The following is a 27080-nucleotide window of genomic DNA, read 5'->3' as shown; positions in this document are numbered from 1 at the left end:
ATTACTATTTCAGCACCGATATGTAAAAAGAGTACAGCTGTCAGTGTTACAGAACACGTCCCACCAGAGCGTGGCTCTCAGCTCAGAGCAGTAATGTTTTTCTTAGCAATTCTACAGTCGAACCCAAACTTTTTATTTCTAACAACAGCTGTTAGAAAGCGCTCCCAGATGGGAAAAAAGTGTCCAAGGCCTACTTGATTTCAACTTTATGACAGAATACAAACAGCAACAGTTTAAATTGGGATCTTAAGAGAAACTGGAAAACCAAATGAAATTCAAGATCATACAGAGCAGCAGTCTCCCCATCAGCCATCCCTCTTCCTCCTCCGAGATGCTATCCACCACTTTAGGTGTCCAGAGCAACATTTTTCAGACCCTATCATCTTTGCTGATAGCATTCTTTAAACAATCTGGAAGTGACGTACAGAGGTGGATGTACGCAGCAGAGGAATATATCCTGTGAATGCTTAAGTGTGGTACTAATATTGGTAACAGCTAACTTGTGTTTTATACATCAAAGCACCTAACAAAAGAGATTATTGTAAAGACAGGGCAATGGAGACAAAGAGAAGACACTGGTCTGTGTTGGTTCAAGTAATCAGACCAATGGCAGAGACAGGAAGATGATCTCAGGTTTTGCGTTATGGGAGTGTTCAGGCTCCTCCACTGCCCTTTCCTTCAGTCAGCTTTACACTTCTCACAGGGAGAAGAACCTGATGTCATGATAACTCAGGCTCTGGGCCTTTCTTAGTAGAGGCAATGGTGACAGTGGAAATCAAAAGACAGTATTTTACAGCTTGTGCTGATGCCAATAGTGGTGGTGAACTGTAGGCTTTGAATTGTCATATTAAAATCCTTCACAAGTTACTATATACGCTGCAGAGGGAAACAAAAGTGCAGTTGAGCATAAAGTATGCAGCATCTACCAACAGTGTGGTAAGGATTCACATTGTTCTCTGCATATGCCTGTTCTGACAAAAGTAGGGATCTTCACGTAATAAAACAGAAGAAATCAGCGTGCTAACTGGCGGCAAGAGTCCAACCTTTTTGGGAATCTGTCATGGGCAACAGTGAGTGACAACTAATGATGTCTTGTTGGACAGTTTGGTTCATCACCTCAAAGTTGAAACAAACAGCTGCAAAGCACAGGGAGCTAGGAAAAAAAACCCTGCAGCTTTAATTGGTTTTAATAGGAAGTGGCTTTGCCACTTACACCGTTTTGGCATTAATGCATCTAAGCCACTAGATGGCAAGCGGCCACAGATGAGGCAGCCAGCAGCTAGACAGCCCGGTCAGTCCCCAAAGTACGTGGTTTGTCAGAACTTTTTTTTTTTTATGAACAATTTGAGAATGGTAAAACTTATGGTAATGAATGGTAAGACTGTGTTACTGAATTTGTATGCAGTTTGAAGAAAACTTCACGAGAAAATGTATTCAAAACCATTATTCTCCAATTCCCACAGCAGGCAATGCCCACTTAATGCATTCCTCCAGACTCCCATCACAACCTATCCCTTTTTTGGTTGTCCTGAGACAACTATTTACAACGGCATATTCTAAGATAGTTCAGTTTCCTTAATAGCAAAGGCAGGAAGATAAACTAACCATTACAAAGGTCCTTACTCCCAAAGTTAGGCTGCATCTGGAGCTAAACTAGGCTGGATGTTCCTCCAGCACTGAACAAACATACTGCTTGGCTCAGGGCAGTTGGATAAACCCCTGTTGTATGAAAGGTACGTAGAACCTCTAGAGCAAAGAGAACCATTAGATCTACTCTGAAGTTAAACTAGTCCAAAAAACACCACACAGTTGCATATACAGGCCTCAGAATGAGTTGCAACTGTTTGTTCTATAAACTTTCAAAAAGAAAAATGTTAGTGTTTATAACTTCATTTTACTATCACATTAATAAAATATTTCATGACAAAAAGTTATATGAAGTCAAAGTCCACAATTTTTATACTAATTGATAAAATTTTCTTGAGCACTAACTGCTCTTAACATGTTATAAGACCTTCCATTATATCACTTCATCACAAGGGAAATCATCTTCAGCTAAACTATTACAGCAAATTTCCTTTAGGACAAAAGCTTCCAAATTAATGACAAAGTGACAATGGGCAGCAGGAATCTTAAACAGCAGTGAGATCTTGAAACAAGACCACATTTTAAAACAACTCATTGCAGGACCAAAATTAAAGCCCCTATAAAGGATCAATAGTAAACATGCAAGTTATTAAACCAAATAAACACTACACTTTATATTTAGTAATGTAACTTCACAACTTTGTCTTATTTGTGCATTTTTTTTCCCTTAAAGGTTGCTTTTAGGAATCAAGTTAGATAACCAACTATGCTGTGAAATCATAGACAAAGTTCTCTGCTACTGCCCAACACCTCCTGGAATAGTGCATGATGTAGATGACTACCTATGCTGTGAGCTAAAGACTGTAGATTTCTACAGCTGCTGCAAAAGCCTTTAGCTTTGGAGTCAGGACCGTTTTTAGAAATGAACAAAAAAACTCAAAAACATTGCTGCTGGCTGAGCACCCCTGTCCCCAGATGGCATCCTCTCCAGTTATTTTGCACACAGAGACAAAGCAAGATCCCTGACAGCCAAAGCGGGCAGCTAAAGGCTGCCATCCATGTGCCCAGCCCTGCTCTGTGCCTCCGTTTGCCTGGACTCTGCTGCAGCTGGAAGGAGAGGCTCCAAGGGCAGCAGGCCCTCCCAACAGGGCATACTGCATTTAAGGTTGATATGCACCCCTCTTCCCATCCCTCCCCCTCTGACCTGCAGCCCACAGATACCACTACAGGAGACAAGGGGGGACAGAGCTGGAACCGTACGGTGCTGGCTTTGCAGAGCCCCATGCTTTGTAGGAAGCATGAGGCTCAACAGAACTGCTCTACCTCTGCTCTAAATCCACACTTTGCCATTTCATTAATGAGGAAAAAATACTTTTTTTTTTCCCTGGGATCTTTTCCAAAATAATTTCCTTATTACCCACTTATTACCCCATTATGTGTTTTTTTTTTGTTTGTTTTAGATTTTTAGATGAATGCATGTGAGAGATCTCTTTGTTCCTGATCATATAAAGCTTGTCCCTCCACAAAAACTACTAGGAGTTTGGGGGGCAAAGCAAGGAGTCACATCTAGATTTACCAGACTAGGAACCAAACCTCATTAAGCTCTCTGGCGATCATTCCTCTCTCAGATCAGGGATGTATCTGGATGTGAGGATGTACTATTTCCATTTCAGTGCAGAACTGCAAGAAGAGAGAGAAGAGATTCACAGGCCATTCACCAGCAAAGTACACTAGCAATTACTGCTGTGACAGTTTCTCTTCTCTCCAAAGCGTCCCTAAAGGGCTTTTCAGATTAATGTCCCCAGGCTTTGTGGACTGAGTTAATCTCTCAATGCATGTTACGTGGTTAAACAAAGAATTGCATCTTTTTCTGGCTACATACTAGTTCAGCAAGGATTTCATTTACATCTTTTCTTTGGGATTAAGGGTCTCCTTGAAGAATGCAGAGGATTTTTTTCTGTGATATGCTACATTTTAAAAAAATGCACTCTCTGCTTTCCACAGTAGCCTTGGACCACTAATTAATGTTAACACAAGTTAACATTAACTTTGCCTCACACATTTTCAGAGTACATTGGTCTTAAATACACTGCTTACATGTAATTTGATCAACTGTTTTGCTGCTTTATCAATTTCACTTTTAAATTATTTTTATTTATTGAAATATTTTAAGTATATAGTGGACTTTAATATGTAATGCAAACTAATATTCAACTCAGGAAAATAAAAAAATGCAGCAAATACACAACTCAAATAGCCAAATATTAAGGATGGGATAGTGCCAAGTTTTCATCAACTGTGTCAGATGATTACACTGCATACTTCACAACATATTAGACAGACTTTAAGAAATAGCATATATTAGTTAGAAGAGCAAAAAAGGAACGTTCTGTGCAATGCTGTGTGCTTCCAGTAAGCTTTACACTTTTCTTGCTCTCTTTGCACTTTAAAAATCCATAGTGTTCACAGACACTAAAATCTAAAAAAAAAAAATCAAAGTTATTGAATCTGGGGGAAGTAATAAATTACAGTAGTTTTGTCACTGGAGCTGGCAAGCTCCTTGCTTAAATTCTTGCAGAATTTGTACATTCCTTAAACACGTACATATTCAAATCTGCACGATCTTTACTGTTCAGTATGTTCTAAATGCTAAGCATTTCCTTTGTATGTACTTTTACGTGTTCAACTGAATTTGATTTTTGTCTTGCCTTCCTCAAGGCTAGAAATTCCAGTCATGTTCACTACAGTCTAACATTCTCTTCTTACCTCTCTCATAATTGGCTTAGGAAACTTTGCATCAGCCACTCACTTCAAACACAGCTTAGACAATTCATCTAACTATTGTGGCTCTGGAAGTCTATCAATATATAATGGAAACATCTCTATCTTTTCAGAAAGTTCATAATGTCAGCAGCAATCATAAATGAGAAGTTCTCCTGAAGGCTGTTTCCTTCACCTTGTAAAATATTAACTGTCTTCATTTATCGTTCGTGCCAGATACATGCAACTTTAACTATCATTGTGATAAGCATTATTTCCAGGGAACAATACATCTCAAATTGTAACTTACAAACCTGAATTACAAATGTGATGAGTAGGTGTTGCAAAATTCTTCTTCCTTCATACACATTGTATAAGGTTAAACTTCGCAATTACGCTTGGTGCTGGTGAACGCATTATCAGTGAGAATACACAAGTATTCTCTGGGGTATAAGAGCCATACTAAAGTTGTAGAAATAGATTCTACAGCAGTAAGCACTTAAAAATCTCTGCTAACCGGTGCTTGGTATCTTATCCTTCCATAAGCTCCAAGCTACTTCCCTTGAGGAAAAGTATACTTGAAAGATACAGAGGTGCATAAAGTCTACAAGAGACTCCTAGTTGCTATGCAAACACATGCTCATATACACTATTTCCTCTAACAGTCATATAGAAATAAGGCTCTGTTCATTAAAACACTTCACAGCTTCTGAGTATTCATGCAGGGTGATCCTCCTATATTTTCAAATTCAGCAACAAATGCTATTACACTTGCTCTGACCTCAGCATCACTTGTTTTTGCGTGAAACGGCCTTAAGACTTAAAATCAACAGTGACAATAACTCAATGAACATGTTAAAATATTCACCCTGGAAGGACTCATCTAGCAAGTGCTTCTTCAATACATAGTAGAGCTTGGATTCTGAAAATGCATTAAATAAAAAATATTCTTGTAAAATATTCCAGTTTCTCTTTTCTTCTTTGAGTCACTGGAGATTTACTTATAAAGAAGCTAGAAACATCCAGGAGTTATACTTTACAGCTAGTAAAGCTTTATAGCTGACACAAAACAGGATACTTTTTTTTTTTTTTTTTTAGTACTTCAAGTACTTCAGTATTTGAAAGGAAAAGAATCACTTAAATGGAATACCTTCTAAAACCTGAGAATACAGGATTTGTGAGTCACCATACACCACCTTCAGATTACCATCGTATGATATTACATAATACTGTGAATGATCACCTGTAGAACAAAATTAATTATGAGTCAAGTATTTCTTCATGTCATACATTTCCATCTCCCTCAAGAGCTGACTTCCATTGTTAGCTGAAATAACCCCTCTGAGCATACAGTGATCAGTTTGGCAAACTGAAAAGATTAAAATACCTCTATCCCCCTTACGGGACCTCCTCTAGCATTCATTACAGTTACAGCTAAGTGAAATACATTTTTTGGGTTCCTCTTATTCCTTAGTGACAAGTAAGCAATCTCTTAAAACAGTCAGGAACACTCACGTTATCCTTCAACGGCTAAACTTCACTTCCAGTGCAAAACCCTGAAAATCCAATTACAAAAGCTCATTAGCAATATGGGAAGTAAAGCTTCTCCTCCATCAGGAGATAACTTCTTTTCCCAAAATCTCCATTTTTGAGAAGGGCTCCCAAGAGGGCCATCCACTAAAAGGTAAATAAACACCTAAAAACAACATAGGGGGTTGAAGAATGTTAGAATCCTCTAAATTTGAATACAGGGGAACAATCTTGAGAATCAAAATCATCTCTGCCTCTAATCCAGATCTGCATAAAGTCACATTACTGACCTGCGTTGCCTCAAACTATATTGAAAATATGACTATTGCATACCTTTCTCTTCAGAAAAAAGTACTATTATTCTGTCCTAGATTAAGAAAGCCCAAGGTCATAAGACAACGCACTTTGACAAGTCCTTAGTTTGTTCTCAGTTCATTAGGAACAAGACTACTCTCCAAGTTTAGCTGCACTGCTATCCCAGCTGGCTCAGTCTGTAGGCTTACACAGAATAAACATAGGATGGCTTAGAGTCTAGTGACACCACCTGCCCCAACCACTGTGCTGATGATGGACGAATAGAAAAGACAAGTGAGATCAGTCATTATATGAGATGCCTTTCTGAAAGTCCTCAAATACAAGATCATGCGTCACGCTAACAAAATCACGGGCTTTACCAAACCTCTTCCATTAAGGAGGACTGTAACAGTTACAATTTGTTTGAATAAAGGGAAGTATTTTTTTTCTACTTGACTGTATAGCACAAGCTCAGAGTGACAGGCAAAGCTAAAAAACAAAGTATGTCTTCAAGAGGAAATGCAATGCAACAGCTTATTTAGTAAGGAAGCAAGAGGGGACTTTTTATTTTACAATTAAACCACAACGTTTGCAACTTGAAAAAGACAAACTAGAATGTCCACTCAATTCTAAAGGTTTGTGGGTAAGGGTGGTGTTTTTTTGAAGTGGCAGCATAACAGTACATGGGGCTAAATTCACAGCTGGAAGAAGCAACTAAAAGAAAAAGATAATGAGCAATTAATTTAGGTTAGTTGTTGCCTCAACTTAGCTATCCATTTTTTGCCTTTCCTCTCCCTCTTCAGACTCATGGTTTAGTTGCTGAGGGTAAAAATCTGCGTATTACAATAGATGTCATCATCCACTAATGCATTCCTGACCACACCTACAACCTGGTGGGTATATTGGCTGTAGTATCATCAAGACACTTGGGCATAAATAATTAGGGACCTTACTTATAAAGGAGTTACGGCATTTAATAGACATTTAATAGACTGTTTCCTTTCCCTGGTAATCATCGGGGCCACATGGGCACCTGGATGCTGGTACGTGTACATACTCTGTAATTCTTACCTTCCCAAGAACTTATGCTATGAAAAGTTACATATATCCTACTAGATACTCTATTTTTACTAGGAAGTCTGCATTCCTACCACGAGTCACAGCTTGACTTCTTGCCCAGTGGAAGAGAGGTTGAAAAGGAATGCAGTCAGCCCTGCAGCCCATAAGAGGGCCCAAGTAAGCCAATCGAACAACAAAAGTAGGTCTTCCCGGGTTCAAGTTTACTCAAGAAGTAAACTTACAGAAGAGGAATCTCAGTGGAAGAACTTTCATCTTCTTGACCTCACGAGCATCATGTTAGAAACCTAAAGGCATGGCACATGACACACTACTAATCTGGAGCCATAAACTGTCACTAGTGCCTTTACGTACTGTTCTGCAGCTTGTGGGTCACAGTTCACACCATGGTTCTTTCATCTGTACATTTCAAAAGGACTATGTATTTCAACATACGTTTTTAGTTCTCCATGTTCATCATACCTAAAACAAAATTCTTTTCTGAGAAACCAGTAATAAAGGAGGCTCATCACAAAATGTTACAGGAGTCATTTAAAGTTTTTGTAAATGGTAGAATACTCCCACTCACATCCTGAAGAATGTTGGGAGGTTCAAACAAAGGGATCTGACCGTATGTCTGAGACTAAACCAGCAATGCATATCTTCTACCCACATCATACTCCTAAAACAATGTTTACTATGAAGCAAGTTCCTGTCCACTAGCATGCAAAACCTACTTGATGTTATCAGTCATGCTGAAAGTCCAATGCAAAGAGTGAGAAATTGTTCTGTCTGTAGCAAACTGTTCAAATTCCTTCCATCAAATACACAGAATCTCACAACGTAAGCACTATATAAGCGCTTAAGCACATACGGCGCTTCTAACTATTTCACTGACACTGTACCCTAAGCCTCTGACTTTAATACCTAAGAGAGGGGGAGGTGATTGAATTGTGCAGAACGAATCCCAGTAACGTTGTTCATAATGTCTTCAAGTGTGGTATGCGAGTTCACTGCAGCCTAGGAAAGCACTAGTCAGGAAATTATGAAATTAACCTTTTTTATTGCAATTATGGCAGTTTTCCAAACCTTTACATCACTAATTCCATGTGATTATTGAAAAAGAAAAGTGAGCCATGATACTAAACAGTGAGATCTAATCCGTTACACAGATATGGAATATATAATTTGCAACAATGTAGGCCCAATATCTGAGGTGCCTTGTTAATGCATAAGTACAAAAAGTAAACAAACCTTTTCACTATACAACACTGAATATGCACAGGACTGAATATATAGTGGGTTTTTCAATAAAGTCCACTCAAAACTACCCTCATCCTTTGTTCGTTTGTTTGTTTTTTAAACTTGCTCTTAATTATTTAACAGAATATTTACACTTGCAGGATGAAGCCTGACAAGTTTGACTGACAATGGACAATATTAAAATAATATTATTATTTTTTTTTTTTACATATTTTTACCCCCTAAGAACAATCTACTTTAAAGACCATGATCATTTGTATACATCTGTAATTAGCAGTTACAATTGTTTCCCCATGAATAAAATTGTTTGCTTTAAAGTGCCATTTACTGATTTATGTCCCCAATGTGACATTAAACATTCTTTCCTGTGCTGAAAGTGGAGAGGTTTGAAGGTGCTGCAGGCCCCTAAAACTGAGACCTACACGGGCAGAATTGGTTCAAAATAGTTATGCAATAAGTCATTGTAAATTTGACAATAGAAAATGTTGCCAAAGCAGTAAAAGCTGTTCAAATCTCAGATTTTGTTCTAAGCATATTATTAAAATCATAGGCTACTTCCTGCTTTTTGTGTAGTGAATATAAACACACACAGTTTCACCAGTTTAAAAAAAAACACTCATTCAGTTTGCGCCTTTTTTTTTTTCTTTTTGCAAACCAGACTGACATTTGGTCAATTTTCACCTGAATCAAAATCTAGCATCATTAACAAGAGGCAATGCAAAGACATTCATTTAAAGGTATTTCAATTTCATCATGATAATAATGCAGAAGTACATAAGGAGGTTACAGCTGGGTAGTGCTGTGAAGAGACAAAAGCTATTTGCTCAATACTGAACTGAAAAAACAGTAAGCTTCATCTTTGCTCATACCATCATCACTACTTTTGTTCTACAAACACAAACTAAGAAGCACAGCTGTGTGAAAAACAAGCTTTATGCTAACTGTGGGACACAGGCAACTCACGCATGGCTACTCTTCCACTGATAGTGTTCTCTTTATGCTTTTTGCTTCAAAACTGAGCAAAAGAGATACTGACCAAAATACAGTGAAACAAAAAGAACAGTAAAATTACATGAAAAGTGATTGTGAAATAGACGCTAAAAAAATGCTGAAATACTTATAGAAGGAGAAAGACAGGTTTTGAAAACAAGTGAAGCTTAATGCATCAATCATTTTAAAAGAATGATGATTCTATATTTAGGAAAGAGGTCAGACACTGAATTTCACAACCATATGTGGAAAACATTAAAGAGAAAACTGGATGGGATTGCTAAGGCAGTGTGGGACCAAGAACTGCCTTTTTTTTTTTTTTTTTGAAATCCACCCCGGAACACCATAGGAGGGGGAAAAAAATCGCAAAAACCTCCCCTCTGCAACTATTTCTAAAGTGAAGTTGGCTAGCAATATGCAAAAGCTGACAGCACTGTACTGCCACAGAGACTGAATTATGCTGACAGCATCAGAGCTGGTCGGGCAATTTTGGGACAGTTTCCAGTGTTACTCCCCATCATGTGCTGGTTTATGAATAAATAGGAAATTTCAGTCTAATTATCCTGTGCAATTTGTGAGATGAATAGACAGCACGCGGAACAGAAAGACTTCCCAATTTTCCTTTGGAAGTGCATGAGAGGATTTTTATGGTCAATGAGCAGCACAAGTTTGCCAAAAGTTTACTGTGAACAGTAGAAAACTAGTGACTGTATTGTCAACACAGATAAAAATAAATAGACTGAATAAGCATTGTTACTACTTTCTTCTGGATACATACCAAAGGAAAGCAAAAGATAAGAACACTCTTGCTCATAGCTCTCTAAAGATTGCCTCATTATTAGTTCCTTCTTCCTCTATAAGAATAGATTAAACCTAATGAAAGTTTGTACAACTTAAAAAGTCAAATATTCTTTTTTAGACCTCATCTAGTTTCTGCCAAAGGGCGCACAGTCACGTTGGCACTTACTCTGTTCAATCCTTTGCACATTCAGAGCATCATATCAATATTGATTAATTGTCAGAACGCTTGCATGAGACAAGCGCATAGAAATATGACAACCAGATGCTACAAACTGCACTGTATTAAATCAGATCTTATCGTTGTTGCTTTCCCCTAGTATTTTCAGCCTGGATAATGTAACTTAAGTTGCACATTCTCAATAAGCACACCATACAGTATACATCAATATAACTAAATACAAGTCACAAAATAAATCAAAATAAGGGGAAAGGGGGAAAGAGGGAGCAGATCATTCCTTTATAAGATTAAAAAAACCCCTTGGGATTCTTATTTGAAAGTTATGCCGTGCAATTCCTGAACTTCCTTTTCATCCCAATGTTTCCCAGATACTTTATCCTTCACAAGACTGTTTTTGCCTCTGGGGAAAACACAGTATTTCCACTGTTCAAGCATTACAACTTGAAAGCACAGGACAGGAAATAAAGTATATTTAACTGAGTGAAACTGTAAGTTGCATTTAGAGACTGAAATAATGTAGAGATCCTAAGAGTGAAAGTCCTCCTCTTATAAAAACAGCACGGAGGTTTCAAGAGCCACAGATCATCACCCATCTTCCCCTCTGGCACTGAGGGAGCATGCTGGCTCTTTAAAAGGACGTCTCTGTGATCCTCTCATTTTCTAAGGCAACAATCTGAGAGGGGTCGAATGACTCATTATGGCTCAAGGTCTCACAGGACTCACTAATGCTGCATCCCCCCAGCCAAAGAGTAAGCACATGTAGAGCTCTGCACGATGCTCCCAGGAGATGCATGGGAAGACACGTACTGAAGGAACCAACAGCAACTGTCACCTCCCTGGGAAACAGACTGATGAGGCTGAGACTGAAAGGACAAAGTACACGCTTCCAGTTTACCGTTCTGCCTTCTCAAACAGAAAAGAGGAGTTGCCCACGACTGAACAGTTTTGCTAATAATTCACACTTCCACTACCTGGAATGAGAGTTCCACTGCTTAGCAATCTGCATAAAGAAACAGGGAACACACCTGCGTAGGTCAGAATACCAACCACGACTTCACAACCAGTACCTTTACATTTGTCTTCTTGAAACCAGCCAGGACAGTCACATTTCAAAGACGACAGCTGTCTTCACCGACTGATTTCTAGACCAATTTCTCACCCTGTGACTCTTTAGCTCTTTTCTGTCACATTGTAAAACCACAAGCATCAGAGACCTTGCATACACCTGCACAGAGAACAGTGCCTCCCACTTAAGGCCCACAGGATGTACTCCAAATCAGTCCCTACATCATGTAGTATTTCATCACTTCTGGGGGCACTGGCTCTAAGAGATTATATAATATGCTCTACACCCACATAAACAGGGCACTTATCTGCGTAGTGGGTTTTAATCTAGGCTCTTTGCTTGCCAGCTGTTACTCTGGGAGACGGATAATGCAAATAATTAACATGCAGCACATTCTTTCAGCTGCTATGCTATGAAATAATTTCTTAGAAGTTATCCCAGAACTAGATTAATACTGATTATTAAGTACTTGATAACGATGGGCAGTTGTAGACTGACAACTGTAACGCTGAACTAACAGTACACAGGAAGTGCTGATTTTCATCTTACTGACTTTCTGCTTCTGTTTCTCTTTTTTTTTTTTCCTTCAGCAGTGACAAGAGTGAATTAAGAAACTTTTTTCCTGCATGCAGACAGTTTTTTAACTCCCCTCCCTGCACCCATATCACATCTCTGATAATAATATCTTTCATTAATGATGGGCCAGCACTACCTACCACCACAAGCTGAGTCACATTCAGGTGGGTGCCCACAGATTCAGGTGTGTCCTGCTGTTCAGAAACAGATGTCTCCCTCTTACAGCTAACCGCACAGGCTGGCTGTGCTGCACCAAATATCCACATCCGTCTTGGCAGACAGAAGACAGACAGTAACAGTCATCAATATACTCAGCTCCATGCAGCATTTCTATGAGCCACCACGTATATTTCAGGCAGAATCTGCCAGGGTTTGGTTGTTACACTTAGTTGTCAGAATTAGCGGACACTTCCCATGAAGTTTTCTCTGCCCTAAGAGCTGCAGAAGAGCCCACTGCCACTGCTTATGATGGGACAGACGTTATTTCAGCCCTTGCAAGAGTCAATGACTTCACATAGGCTTTTGAGCAGATCCCAGTTACTAATACACACACAAATTTACCAGTGTCTGTAAAAACAAGCCTTCCACAAATGTTCAATCAACCATGAGGCTCTCTGTGAGGATCTGCATCTCATCATCACTTCCAGCTTGCCCAGGACCTGAAATCAGTGAACCCAGGCAATGAAGACTCACTATTTAGGAAACAGGTAAGTTCACAATTAAAGCTACACTTCTAAAAGGGAAGTTTAAAATTAGCATGTCTATATGGCTTTTAAACTGGAGTACCCAGAAGCCATAGTGCTTTGGATTAGGGCATGTTCAACTAATTTTATGTAATTAACCAAGACACAGAATTCTTTAAATGCTTAAAACTGCTGTCCATATACTGTCTCCTGCTTCCTCCTGTACCCAATCACATTCACCCTAGTATATTTGTGGACTTCAGTTTCAACAGCATTAAACATTCTAATTTAGTGAAATATGTTGAATTTGTTGAGAGCACTATTTACATTCACAAAGCCAAAAATATTAGTTACTCTAAGAGCTGAGTGTTACGGATATATCAGCTGAAGGCACTCAGTACTTGGATGCAATTCCTGGAAAAGCTTCAGGAAGCTGTTTCATTAACGGTGCTAAATCAGTAGGCTTCATACTTCTCAGTCGCACAGTTACTAAACTGATTTTTTCATTATTTGCAGAGGCTCCCAGGGTCTGAAAAAAAATGTTTGGTAAAACTGGAACTACATACTCTGAGTATTAAAGGTTACTAGATTAAATTTTCTTTGTATGTGAACACATGGATTGTGTCCTGAGTATCAGAGTATCACTGCAAACCCAATCAGGAGACTGCACTGACTTCTAATGAAGTTTAAGGCTGCACAGTAGTATATAGAAGTACTGTTCTGGGGCAGTTGTTTAAAGATGAGAAATCACATCTGAATTTGACCTATGAGATGGTAGTCAAGTCAAAACCCTCAAAATTTTCCTAAGTGTCAGTTAAACTCACTTTCCTGTTGGATGACCTCTCAACTCCTAGCTGGAAGAATCACAAATGAAATGCTTAGTGCTAGGACCTGAAAGACTTTTTTCTTCAAAAACTACAGTTTTACTGTAATTCTGTGTCATGCTTTTGGCTGGGATGGAGTTAATTTTCTTCACTGTAGCTGGTACGGTGCAACGTTTGGGGTTTTCGATGAACATCAGTGGTATTAACACCAGGGGTTTAGCTGTTGCAGAGCAGCGCCTGCGCAGCCAAGGACATTTCTGCTCCTCACGCCGCCCTGCCAGCGAGGAGGCTCCAGGAGCTGGGAGGAGGCACAGCCAGGACAGCTGGCCCAGGCTGACCAAGGAGATATTCCATACCATACGATGTCAGGCTCAGCAAGAAAAGCTGGGGAAAGGAGGAGGGAGGGCACTCAGAGTGCTGGCATTTGTCTTCCCAAGAAACTGTTTTGCATGACGAGCACTGCTTTCCTGGAAAGAGCTGAACACCCATCTGCTGATGGGAAGCAGCAATGAATTCCCTGTTTTGCTTTGCTTGCAAACAAAGTTTTTGCTCTACCTATCAAACTGTCTTTATCTCAAACCCATGAGTTTTCTTGCTTAGAGCTTTCAAATTCTTTCCCCCATCCCACTGTCGGGGGAGAGGAAGCAAGTAGCTGTGTAGTGCTGAGCTGCCTATCAGTGTTAAACCACAACATGCTGCTACCACGGAGCTGCTGAAAATTATAAAATTTATCAGTTAAAGCAAAGGGGAGGGGCAGGAGGAGACAGGGAGACTCATACCCACTCCTCACTGAAAGGCAGCTATTGCTTACAACCAAACATTATGAGGAACAAAAATCTCCTTGCATGAGGCAAACAGGCCTGCCTTGAGGCTGGAAAAAGCAGAAGATATTTGCACATGATTAGAACAGAGTATCAGTCTGCAGCCTTCAGAATGTGGTATGTTTTCAAAGAGGTTCTGATTAATCAGATTGGCTGATTTAAGCGTCTCTTCTATAACTATTAAGTCCCTTGACTACTGCCTTGTAACAGTTCATTTTAAACTGTGACTGGATAGAAGTTTGACTGTGCTGATAATCCAGTTATGTTCAGGGAATTACTGTGCACCAGTTGATTAGATTAAGAGATGAAAACAGGATTAGGTACCATTTGCCATAGCTACATCAACATAGGCCTGTGTGCATGTCATAGGGCTTGCTGCTGCAAATGAAGCAGAATCTTCTGAAGTAAAGAGATGATATAGGCAAGAGCAGCTCTTTGCTATTTAGGTTAACCTGTGAATAAGCAAGGCAGGAATGTAAGGGAGGGCTATTATCTTCTCTTTGATTAACAAAGAAACAAGCTGTCCTAATAAAAACATAAGCAAATGTTATTTTCAAAACTTTGTCCTGCTTCTGTCATCACAGGAAGAACCAAAGCAAGCCACGTCAGGAGTATTTCTTTTTTTACTACAACACACAAGTTAACTGCGTTTATTTGTGTGGGGTATACTTTTACCAGCCGTAACTAGACTGCCAATCCTAAAGAGTACCTCAAAACAAAAAGCAAAGGATGTGATTTTTCAGGGGATTACCCATACACACAACCACACCACCAGACATTGCATTTGAAGGTTTTACTATTAAATAAGCCATAGGTAAAATCTAGACTAATTCTCTGACCCTACATTTCTATCTCATAGTAAAATCTGAAACTGCTTTGTAGATTTGCAATGGGAAAGATCAGATGCATGTATTCTTGTATTTAAAGAAGAAATACTTTTTGGTGGCAAGGACATATATTTGCAGTTAACTTGCCACACATCACTGCACATTATTCAGAGATCTCTCCCAAGCATTTTAAGAGTGATTCAGCAGTAATTCCAAAGCATTTCTCAGAAATTCTTTACCATGTATGGACATAGAAACTTTTCCCCCTTTTTTTTTTTCGGAGTGCACTGCAACTTAACAAACCAGTGCAGCAAAGCAAGATTTCTGAAGCAACTTGAAAGTGGACTGTGTTCCAGGCTTGCAAATGATCAGTTATTTCAGTTTTGGGGTCAGCAATTCACCACCAAAGAGGAAATATTACCTACCGGTTAAAGAGAGGCATGTGAGTCAAGACTCCAGGCTCCATTCCCAGTAGTGCTCAAGACCTGTGAATTCAAGCAATCGTCTACATTCCAGATGCCTTTTTTCATATTAGAAGCAAAGTATGTCACAGAGTTACTATAGCATAGGACAATGTACTATAGATACACACACAAAAAAAACTAGTTAATAGCATAAACTTTTGAGGCATTAAAAACTAAGTTATGCTTCTATACCATAAAACATTAGCAAATACTAATGTATTTGCTTTGGGAAAGGAAAGAGGTGTTGCTGAAATGAATGCACAAGGCACACAGCTCCTAAATCCTCACTGATAGATGAAGATAAGCCATATTTTTTCTTCCCAGAATTTATAAAATGCCTAATTACTAAATTATGAATTAGTGAAATTCTCAGATATTTCATCCACTGCTGTTAAATAGGTTATTCTAAGATGATACAGGATCTCTTTGTAAACCACCACCTCCAGTCCTGACATATTTCTCTGAGATATATAAAAATCTGCTAAATAAAGTTAGTTATATGAAAATTGTATATTTAATAAAGGGTCTGTTGCAAACTTTAAAAATGAAAGTGTTTAATTTTCACTCCTGCCTATTCACTACCCAGGAAATGGTGATTTCTCCTGAGATGTTTGGGTATATGCCTCGAGCAACATTTTCACAGGCTACAGTTAAGAATTTTAATTGCAGTAACCCATACACAATACAGAACAAACAAAAAATAACACATTCCTCTAAGTCATTGACATCCCCAGATCCAGACAGAGGTAGTAAATCGACAGTTGGCCTTAAGGACCACAAGAATCAATAAAAAGACATAAAACACAGATGCTATTAAATGCCTGACTTTGGGACTGATTATTGGTTTTTATTGTCAAACTGTATCTGCTGCAGGCACCAGATTCACTACAGACTTCTGTTTTGCATTGATTTTGTTGAACAGTAATCAAGAGTTCAGTATTTAGTGGCATGCAGCTCAAACTGATGCTCCTGCTTACTAGACAGAGGTTTTAAATTAATTCTTCCCATTACTTTACATATTCTCATTCGCTACGTAACTGCCTTGCATAAAAACATAAAAGAGCAATAACACGATTTTGTTGTCATTAATACTCCACGAAAATTCCCTTTACCCATTAATTTAGCAACATTTATTGATCTTTAGTGTGCAAGGCTTCAAAGCAGTCTGAAAATTGACAGATTTTCTGCATGACTTCTCATCTTTGCTGCTTGGAATTACACAACTGTAATGAAAGAGGCACATTGGAGAGAATAATTCCGTCACTTACACAGCACTGAATCAACTTGACCTTATTATAAGGGGTCCAATTAAGATTCCCTTGCCATCTAGAGTTTAAATGACCCCTATTGATTACAGTTACAATATCCGAGATAATGAACCCTCTCTCCAATAAAAATGAAGTATACTTCGTCTTTGGGAAAGGTGGTGAAATCACAAAAAATAAATCCAAGAAAAAGCTGAAAAAATAGTAAATTACAGACTTTGCTTGATATCAACTCTTCAGATTGTGTGCGAATAGTCTTGCACATGTAATTACACATGCAGAAATTCATTTCTACCTTTGTAACCTCACCTTCACAATGACTTCTGGTAGAGACAATTTGTTACTACCATAAGAGCAGAGTAATGAAAACCTGAATGAATACTCATACACTCGCTGAATCCACTGCAAAGATAGAGAGACGAACCAAGTACAGCTATGTGGAAGGTTAGATTTCGAGAAGACTTTTAAGTAACTAAGAATTATAGTGGACAATATGAAATAGAAAGAACTATTAAAATCCATTTGTGTGAAAAACAAGCTGGAGAACGACAAATATAATTATGGTATGAGATTATTCCTCCCAAATTATATGAAGCAAAATATAATCAGACAAAAACTTTTTTGAAATGCAAAAGTGAAAGAAAGCAAAGAGACTAATTAGGGCTTGTAGCCAACAGATGATGTTGTAAGCATGGGAAATGACAGTATGGTCTGAAAGAATTTAGATACATAGCTAAAAGACAGACAGTACTACAACAGAAAAGTAGGTCCATTTATATATGTGAAAAGAATGAAAATCAGCTAACTAGATTAAGTGTAAGTAGCTTTTTACACTTTCCTACTAACATAGAGCCAACTGTGATCACATTCCAAAAATAACTGCTGATAAAAAACTAGTGGAATCTCTGGGTAGTTCTCAGATCAGCCAGTCTCAATGGTAGTACACAGATGTGATATTAGTAGAACCTCAATTGTACGAAAGCTAAAAATTATTTCTGAAAAAAAAAAAAAAAAGACCAGAAAAAACTTGAAACAAATGACCACAAAAAAAGGAGAGAATGGTCTTATCCCTTATAGTCTCCAACCTTCGAAAAATTAGAAATGTTAACAATAAATAACAAGGAGCTTTGTTAAAGAAATACAAATAATAATAATAAACTGTAAATGATGCAGTAATTTTTTGATGCTGTGCGAAAAAATAGGAGAAAGAATTAAAGGAGACATAATAAATTTTCTATTTAAAAAGTGAAAACTGTTTTGCAACACTTGAAACTGTTTAGCTCTCCTCTGAGAAGAATGTTCTGTACAATGTATGTCATGAGAACTTTTAAAAAAAATTAAGTGGTAAAGACAAGAAGCAGAAGAGCAAGTTTCTGATAAGAAGAGTTTCTGATAAGAAGTGATAATTGGCCATGGTACAGAGGCAAACTCCTACCCAGAGCTGTGTGTTGTCTACCAGTATTCATCACCTCTGTAAAGAAAGTTTAAAGTTTTAACAAAGACATTCCATTTTTTTTACTCTGCTCAAAGTATTGTCAATGAAGTTAAAGCAGGAAAAACTATTACCAGGAAACAGTATCTGCAAAGTACAAAAGAAAATACAATTCTGGAAAACAAAACAAGAAAAAGTTAAAGATGAGGAGGAAAGGCAAGAAGCGGAAAAAAGCTTCTTGTTGCTTTTCCACCCTTCTCATTGAGCTCTGTGCTAACTGATGCCAAACACACAGTGCCATTCATTCTGTTGATCATCTACACAACAAAGCAGGGAATCCTTTGTAAAGTCACTTAACTAGCAATACAGGTATGTTCAGATGAAATGGTTGTGGCAGCAATTGAGAGACAAGATAGGGGCTCATTCAGCCACAGTAGCTCTTAGCTGGCTGGGAAGCTGGATGGATTGCTGCAGACACAACAACTGTCTACTGCCAATACCCAGATAACCTATCAAATCAGTACTGATCCGGGTGGCCACCTGCCAATAACTCCAAGAAGCTTCTGCTTTTTGATCATGAGTGACTCCAGCCAATAAACATAACACAGAATTTCAGGTGCAATCTATTGGTTCCCAATGCAAGACAATTTGTCAAAAAGCTTTAAGAAGTGACATTCCAGTGACAAGAGCTACAGGTATCAGGAGCAATGCTTCATTCCAGCAATGCCTCCTTAGCTAACGAACAATATCCACTCTCTGTATGGTTATCAGTCCATTTAGTGATAGATAAATAGCGAGTCTTTGAAACTACATTGGTTTCTTATCTAAGACAAGTCACAGTGGACAACTGTAAATCAGGAACAAAAAGTCAGTTAAGAAAAATGAGTATATCTGAAATCCGGTAAAAGATGCAAAACCTCCTCTGCTGCTGTAACGTTTTCGTTCTGAAGTACTAGAACACTAAATGCAACTAAAGTGATCAGAAGATGTAGTTACTGAACAAATTATATCCTTGCTCCACAGGAACTGCATACTTTTTCCCCATAGTCCTCACACAAAGTACTTCAAATGAAACTGCCACGAATATGTAAATAATCATTCTGCTCGTATCTTATGAGGTCTAAATAGCAACAAATACGCTCTATTTATGATGTGGCATCATCTTCGGGCAGCAGACTCATACTCTCTAAAGGGTAATGATTTTAAGTCAACATTCAGCTGTGTGCTCCTCTGCCAAACCCTGAGCTGGATACTAGTAGAGAGATTCAAAGGCCACAGATTTCAGTGTTTTACTGACAGGAGCTTCTTCATGCAAGTGTTCAAGGTCAGGTACCAGAATTGTTCAGCTGCTGCAGTCCAGAACTCTGCATGGCCCAAAATGATATAGTGGGTGAGAAATATTATTAATATTAGCAGATAGCTTGCCACACTTAGCATTCATTGGACATGTACTCAGGAAGCCCAACACTATCAGTTTGCTAATTCCCATCAGCATGAGCTGAATTTTGCTAGTGCCTAACAAACTGACTTGTGCATGGTCTTCCCCACGTTTCCTGTTTTAGATTGCGAGATACTATGCACCTGAAGCACATGGAGCCAAGCATATATTTTAAGGGAAAAAAGGGTCCATCTTCAATAGGTTATGCAGTGATAAATATCTGTAATGAAGCATGAACATTACAGTAGCCAGACAAGGCTGTCACATCCCCCTTGTGTCACTAAGCAGCACATGGGACTGTAATCCAGTATGCTAAGGTGATGGTCAAAACCAACCTGAAAGTACCAGGGGAAACCCAAGCTACGTGTCATCCTTCAGACTTCTATGAAGAGTGATTTGTTCATAAAAGAATTTAATTGAACTACAGGTTTTGGCCGATGATCAAACACGATAGATTCACAAAAGATAGAAAAGAGATGTACAGCTGACAGCGCTAAGAGGAACACAACACTGCCTTTTTAAATGATTTAACTGCTCTTACCATCTGCAAGGAAGCCATCAGACTCTGGCTGCCCTTCCGCTGTATTCCACTTCCTTTCATCTTGAGCATGTTCTTCTCAGGCTCCCACGGAAAAGCAGCTTTTTACTGGACAGGAATGAAAACAAATAAGCTGTGAAGCTAATATAAAATTCAGCCTCTTAAAATCTCAAAAATAAGACCTACTCCCTTCCTCCCTCCATCCACCCAAACCTTGCCAGACAAGAGTGAAGCACTATTGGGTAATACCAAAACAGGAGAATGAGCTTTTCAGGGGAGAACATCTTTGCTCTTACTTTTCTGAGTAGTAATGTTTCAGGCTACCTTTACGAAAAGGAGGTGACCTTTTAAAAAAGAAAAGTCTGCTTCTTTCATCGTAATCAAAGGTCACTCTGGAGACTCTGCCTCAGTCATAAGCAAACTGTGACTTCACTACCCTTTGTGTTTCATACTACAGAATGGAAATCGTCTGTGCTGAACATGTTAAACATGTCATATACAGTTGTGCTTTTTAACATGAAAATTTAAACTCAGAACACAAGTGTGTGAACAGATCACAGAATAGTTTGGGTTGGAAGGGACCTCAGAGCCCACCCAGTTCCAAGCCCTCCCACCATCCCAGGCTGCCCCCAGCCCCACCCAGCCTGGCCTTGGGCACTGCCAGGGATGGGGCAGCCACAGCTTCTCCGGGCAGCCTGGGCCAGGGCCTCGTCACCCACATAGGAAAGATTTTTTTTCTAATGTCTAATCTAAATCCACCCTTTCTTAGTTTAAAGCCATCCCCCTTGTCCCATCACCAGACTCCCTGACACAGAGTCCCTCCCCAGCTTTCCTGTAGCCCCCTTTAGATATCTAAAAGTCACTCTAAAGTCTCCTTTGAGCCTGTGCAATTCTACTATTAGTTCTTTAACAAATTCCCTTAAAACAGCAACCATACTCCCCAAAAACAGTCTGTTGGACAACCCAGAATCTCACGTCTTTCCTGCACTGGGTATTTGCTCCTGTTGCTTTTTTCTTACCAAGATTTTTCCCTGTTGTACTAGTATTAGTTTGGTTCTAGATTCTTCACTGTACTTTTTCTATGACCAAAGACAATATTACTCAGCACCATTTGCTACCTTTCACTACTCTCTGCAGATGCCATTCTGTTCATTCAGGCATCCACCTCTACAATGTTATTCTCTATCAATTACCTTCTCCAAAAACAACATTATCCACATCACCAGAGATATGACAGTGCAGCTCTGAAGAAAAGTCCATGTCAATAAGCAAGGAGTAGACATACTTTACCTTTGGGCTAGAAAAAAGGACCAAAGCGTTTAAGAACCGATATCCCTGACGCAAAGAAAATGAGCCATGGTTTCAAATGCCGCTATGCATCCATTTCACTGTAGAATGTACAAAAGGAAATAATATCAGTGTTGATGGAGCATCCAACTGTGGGAATGAAATGGTAACTCCTACCCAGTATGAAATGAAGCAGTGTTTAATTGCCCTCCTGTGCTCATATCTACATCAAGCTAAAAATGCTGGAGGACATGAGAGCCTTGTCTACATTCCTAATGTAATCCCCAAATTCTGCAGTCAGCAAGGACAAACTTGCTGAGAAACAAATTTAGCCAAGTCAAATGTCTTTTCAAGCATGGATGTGGCCATATGGTTTTCCATGTGATGCATCTAAAGCATAAATCTTTATCTGATGTATTTTAAGAAGCAAGGGAATAAATACATTTTCTTATTGCTGTGCCTGAAGGATTCTAACATTATTAGTGATACTTCTGTCCCTAACAAATACCTTCTTACATACAGCTTTGTGAATGAATTTCTAAACTAACAAAGAAAAGCCTGATCCAGAGCTCAAGCTCCCCATGAAGCATTTCCTGTCAAAGAAACTCACAGAAGCATCACTGGTCTGGTCTGTACACAGCACAGCAAGATTCTGGACCTCATCACTTACTGCTGAGGATCTTTTCCGGCACCTTAGGGCTCTGCAGTCTGGTGCAGAGCATTAACAAATCACAGCGCTTTTTGTCTAAACTGAAGTAATAACTTAGACCTAATTTACACTTGCTTTACCTACATAAGTGACAATAAGGTGCATATCACTTGAAAACCTGATCCAAGAGTGAGCTGTGGAAACAGAGGTTGGAATGAACTGCTGAAAAACAGAAGAAAGGAGTCATGGGGTCTTCTTGTCTTTCAAGAAGGAAAGAAAACAATATTCAGGTAGAAAGCAATGTTGAGAGCACTCAACAGTGATGAGTCTGTATTGGATACACACAATATTTGTTTCCAAAGGAGTATTTAAAGCCGCATTTGTCTGCTCTGTAAAGAATGTGAAAACCACATAACAGATGTTGGTCTGTTATGTAATTTAAATAGATATCATTAATACAGATACTGAAATAAATCACAGAACATGTAAAGTCAATACTAATTTAGAACAGCCATGGTTCAATGAATCTCCCCCACCTCATTACAAAGACTTGTAGCAGGTGATTTTGTGAAGATAGCAGCAACAATACTTTACATTGCCTGATGTCAGCTGCAGCCCTCAAGCATTCTTCCCTATAATCAAGGTTTGCTGTAGGAGGATGTGGGGGCTGTAATTGTCCCACTGAGGGCTTTTGATGGATGATTGTATTTCAGATATCTGGGCCTGCTATACTGTAGGTTTCTTTGATTTGGCTTTACATTAAAAATAAAACATTCAGACCTCTGCCAGAAAAACTCATTAAAATGGTTGTTCCTAAAGTGATCCACTACAAAAGGAGAGGATAGTTTTTACTTTCTCTATGTAATTTTAAATAAAATTGAAGATACCAAATAAACACAGGAAATTTCACAGAAATCCTGGATGCATGGAATCATCTACTATGAATGTTAAGCTAGGAAGTCAGTAGATTGTCTTCAACAGAAGAAATCACCAACAGAGTATGGGAAATTCCTTTCCTACATCACTTTTCTTAGGTTTACTTCACTGAAGAGATTTAAGAAAGAACTGTCCCCAAGATATTTGCATTAGTCTTTTGCCAGAGGTTATAAACAAGGTAGCAGAATGGGACACATGCCTGTGCCTCAGCTGTTGTGCACAGCCTACTACAAAAAGAGATGAGTTTGAACCTAAAGCTTTGAATGTGTTGGCAAACACATGGTGAGGAGCAGAACTTAGTTACAAAATTTTAAGCTACATCTACTAGAGCTCATCTCTCTGAGACCTTCATCTAACCTCAGCACTTGGGCCCACAATAGCCTGATTTTGCTCTTAGCATCGTAGTTATGTAATCTGTTGTTTTTAAAGTGCATTTTTACCACCTTCAAGAAATAAATCACAGTAACTACAACAGCTTTGTTTTCCCTAACTCCACAGAAATCAATAGTTACTCGTTCAAGCAAAATCATTCCCAAACTATTCAAAATTCACGTGATGTGCACAATTGAGTACTTGGACAGACAAACTGTGAGAGACAAATTAACAGATGACCTGAAAATGGTATTCAGGAATAGAAATCTTAGTTGCAGAGCTGTCCTGATTTCTCTTCCTTTACTAACATTACAGAACACAGACTGCTTGCTGTTTACATGTAACTTTCTACATTAACTGCTGAACTCACAAGTCCACCTACTTACCATATGTAAATTTGTTGCATACGAATGCCAAACAGCTTAAAGTTCCATTGTTTTTTCCTCAAGTGACATTTTTATGCCATCCCCACGACCAAGCGATGCACTGTGCTCCTCAGGGGTATCGTGTACTCCACTGTAAGGCCTACCCAGTGACATGGGAAAATATACGAGTTTATAGAAGTATTTAAAATACACAAGGGTCTGACTGCATTTTAAGTTTTCAAATTATTCATATTATTATTTCATATTATATTTCATATATTTCAATTATTTCATATTATACAATATAGACAAAGGTGATATGATTGTTTAATCTAGGCCTCCACTTTAAGAGAAGTACCCAGAGTAGTGGCTTTAACAGACTGCTGATACAGAATTGAAACCAACCAGCTTTGGATGCAAATTCACACCAGTCAATAGTTACCCATATGTACCTTCAAGTTATTGTTTTATTTTTTTCCCCACTGTTTTGATGAGCATCAAGTAGCTATTTGATGATGTCACATATGTCAAACATATGTGCTCCAAATTCGATCTGTATAAAAAAATTAGATTAAGCTTTGGAAGAGGAAATGAAGTTGCATTCTTGGACTTCTTCAATGTAAGTGTTTTGGAAACGTTCATAAACCAGTCAGTTCAAGATAATTCCATATGTTCAAAGGAAAAAGAAGCTGTTTCTCCACAAATGCCTGTTAGAACTACTGGTACTAGAGAAGGAAGAAATATTTGATCAGTTGCCAGTGATTAAACTCACAACGGTGCTGAGTGGGGATCTGAGAACTGAGCTCAACATCAGAGCAGCTATTCATTTCTGTGAACTTGTTTATCGTTTCCCAACTTTTCAATTCACATCTCCATTATGAAATTTCAGCCCTTCCATCTTGCCCACTCTGGATACACCTTTCCCCACCACTACCAAAAGTGATATATGAGTGATAGCCATAGTTTTACTACACATATAAAACACTCATTTTAAGGCATTAGTTTGAGTACCTGCATACAGGAGCGATCACAAACTTATATTTAACAGATGAGGTAAATTTCTTTTACTTTATTAACACCTTAAAACATTTCAGTGCATAGTATTCATGAAAGGAAGCCTTTAAACATCTTTAATCTTTCAACCTAGTATTGTAATCCATAAAGCTCCCTTTTCATCCCAAGCTTCTGTTGCATTCAGTTGGCATCCCAACATGCTCCAGCCACCAATGAATCTCAAATATCTGAGCTGCTTGCAACTGTCTGCTTCCCCAGTCAAGGTGTGAAGAGTTTTGATAGCAGCAATTCAGAAGAATAAATTTTCTAACTTTTTTTTCTCCTATTGTAATTTTACCTACCCAATTAAGCTGTTTGCTGGTAGAATACCATAGGAATGTTCCTCTTCTTTTTTCATCTGTTCTTCTTTATGGCACCTTAACACTCCACAGACTGGTCTACTTTTAAAGACTGTATCTCTAAGTCAGGCATTGTGACCTCTTTTATCATAATAATATAATATAAACCATAAGTAGATGCCCTAATTGTAAGAAGCACCTAGAACTGGTACCTTATCAGGCTTGCCAACATGGACTATCAAAATAGCACTTACTTGAGAGTTTAGCTAGTGATCAAAGAACAGAATGCATCGACTTAACTCTAGGCATTCAGCTTGCTACATTATTTTTAAGTTCCTTAAATGGCAGATTGAACTTGCTACTGTCCCAGAACATACAGTTGAAATTGTCACCTGTTCATTTAACTTAGAAAAAAAGGTACATTTTCATAACTAAAGCCATGCTCTCATTCATAAGGGTACCAGTAACAGTACCATTTCTGGAGCACCCTTTGTTAAGTTCTTTTTGTAGTATTGCACAGTCCATACATTGTACATACATACAAGGCTGGGCTATGAACTGAACATTCATCCTGCTTAGGAATGATTTGAAAAATTGCCCAGTCATAGGAAAAGCAAACATATCATATCCTTCCCATCCCCATTAGCAGGCTATGTGCAGGCCATTGAAGTAAAAGGCACGAGACTGCACCTGATCTACATGGAAAAACTCTCAACACTCAGCACAGCCAATTACATTACACTGTTCTAAAGTTACTCATCCTGCTCCATAAAGTTTTTGTTTCCAACTAAAAGCACATTCACTACTTATTTTTCCATGAGAGCTCCATTCTTTCTGTTTAGGCTTTCATATTAAATGCAATTTAAAAACAAATAAAAAATAAATAAAAGACTCCTAGAGATAAATGTTTGACCGTGCTAGATACATATGAAATTTATGCTTTTTAATTCAGGGAGAGAAAAATCTCCTAAGTATTGTGAAACAGCTTGCCTGAGTACTACTTGCCTGAGTATTTTTAAACGTCTTTTTGCCGTTCCTTACTTGATGGCTTGCCATCAGAAACAATGGTGAAACATCCAGGACACAAATTTGATCATTTCAGAAGCCAAAGACAGTAAGGGCTGTGGATGACAATCTATTCCCAGTGAAATTATCAGGGTTTAGGTATCCTTGGCCCTTTTATATAACCATAAAGCATCATGAGCTTTCAAGATAAGAAAACATCCCTGCCTGCCTGGCTCCACTGACAGTGTTAGCATCCAGGTTGCATCAGAAGCCTGAGTAGTTAAAAATCCCTTCAGAATCTTATCCATCTTTCTCCCTTCAGCTCCTTTTGGAGTTGTTTTCATATCCATAAAAATACATTAAACTCTGATGTTTGCTCTTCTAGCAAAGTTCTCGAAGACTCTGAAAACAGCCTTCCCGTTCTTTCCCTCTTTACTACTGTTAGATAATCTGTACAGAAATAGCTACTTTGTAGATCTGGCCAAAAAAAAAAAAAAGCAAAAAAGCTTTTGAGACTTTATTATGACCCCCCACCTGCATCACTGTTTCAAGATGCTGCTGGGTGTTCTGCCTTGGCCCCTCGCAGAGAATATTTTTTTTCCCCCCCGTGTTATGGGGAGAATGTCAAAGGGTTTTGTGCTAAACAACAAATGTGGGTGGGAGCCTGGGGCTCTTCTCTTAGATCCCAAGAAATAGTCCAAATACATAGCAAGAACCCATG

General features: G+C 38.6%; 1 protein-coding gene across 2 annotated transcripts in view; it reads right to left on the bottom strand.

The window, feature by feature from the left end:
* The window catches only part of RFT1 (RFT1 homolog), a 39959-nt gene extending 15791 nt beyond the window's left edge, over positions 1-24168 (bottom strand). The window contains exons 1-5 of one of the 2 annotated variants that reach the window (XM_013192012.3): positions 24024-24167; positions 21684-21781; positions 20397-20501; positions 15682-15741; positions 3181-3267 (exon numbers count right to left, since the gene is read on the bottom strand). In XM_013192012.3, the coding sequence (XP_013047466.3) occupies positions 3181-3204 (24 nt within the window). In that variant the 5' untranslated portion in view covers positions 3205-3267; positions 15682-15741; positions 20397-20501; positions 21684-21781; positions 24024-24167. Of the gene's footprint in view, positions 1-3180; positions 3268-15681; positions 15742-20396; positions 20502-21683; positions 21782-24023 lie in introns of both variants that reach the window. The other variant, XM_013192010.3, reaches the window with a different exon arrangement.
* Positions 24169-27080: the final 2912 nt, after the last annotated feature.

This window comes from Anser cygnoides, chromosome 10 (genome assembly GCF_040182565.1).
Source record: "Anser cygnoides isolate HZ-2024a breed goose chromosome 10, Taihu_goose_T2T_genome, whole genome shotgun sequence".
NCBI lineage: Eukaryota > Metazoa > Chordata > Aves > Anseriformes > Anatidae > Anser > Anser cygnoides.
Note: the sequence above shows the minus strand (reverse complement) of the source record. Positions and strands in the feature narration are given on the sequence as shown.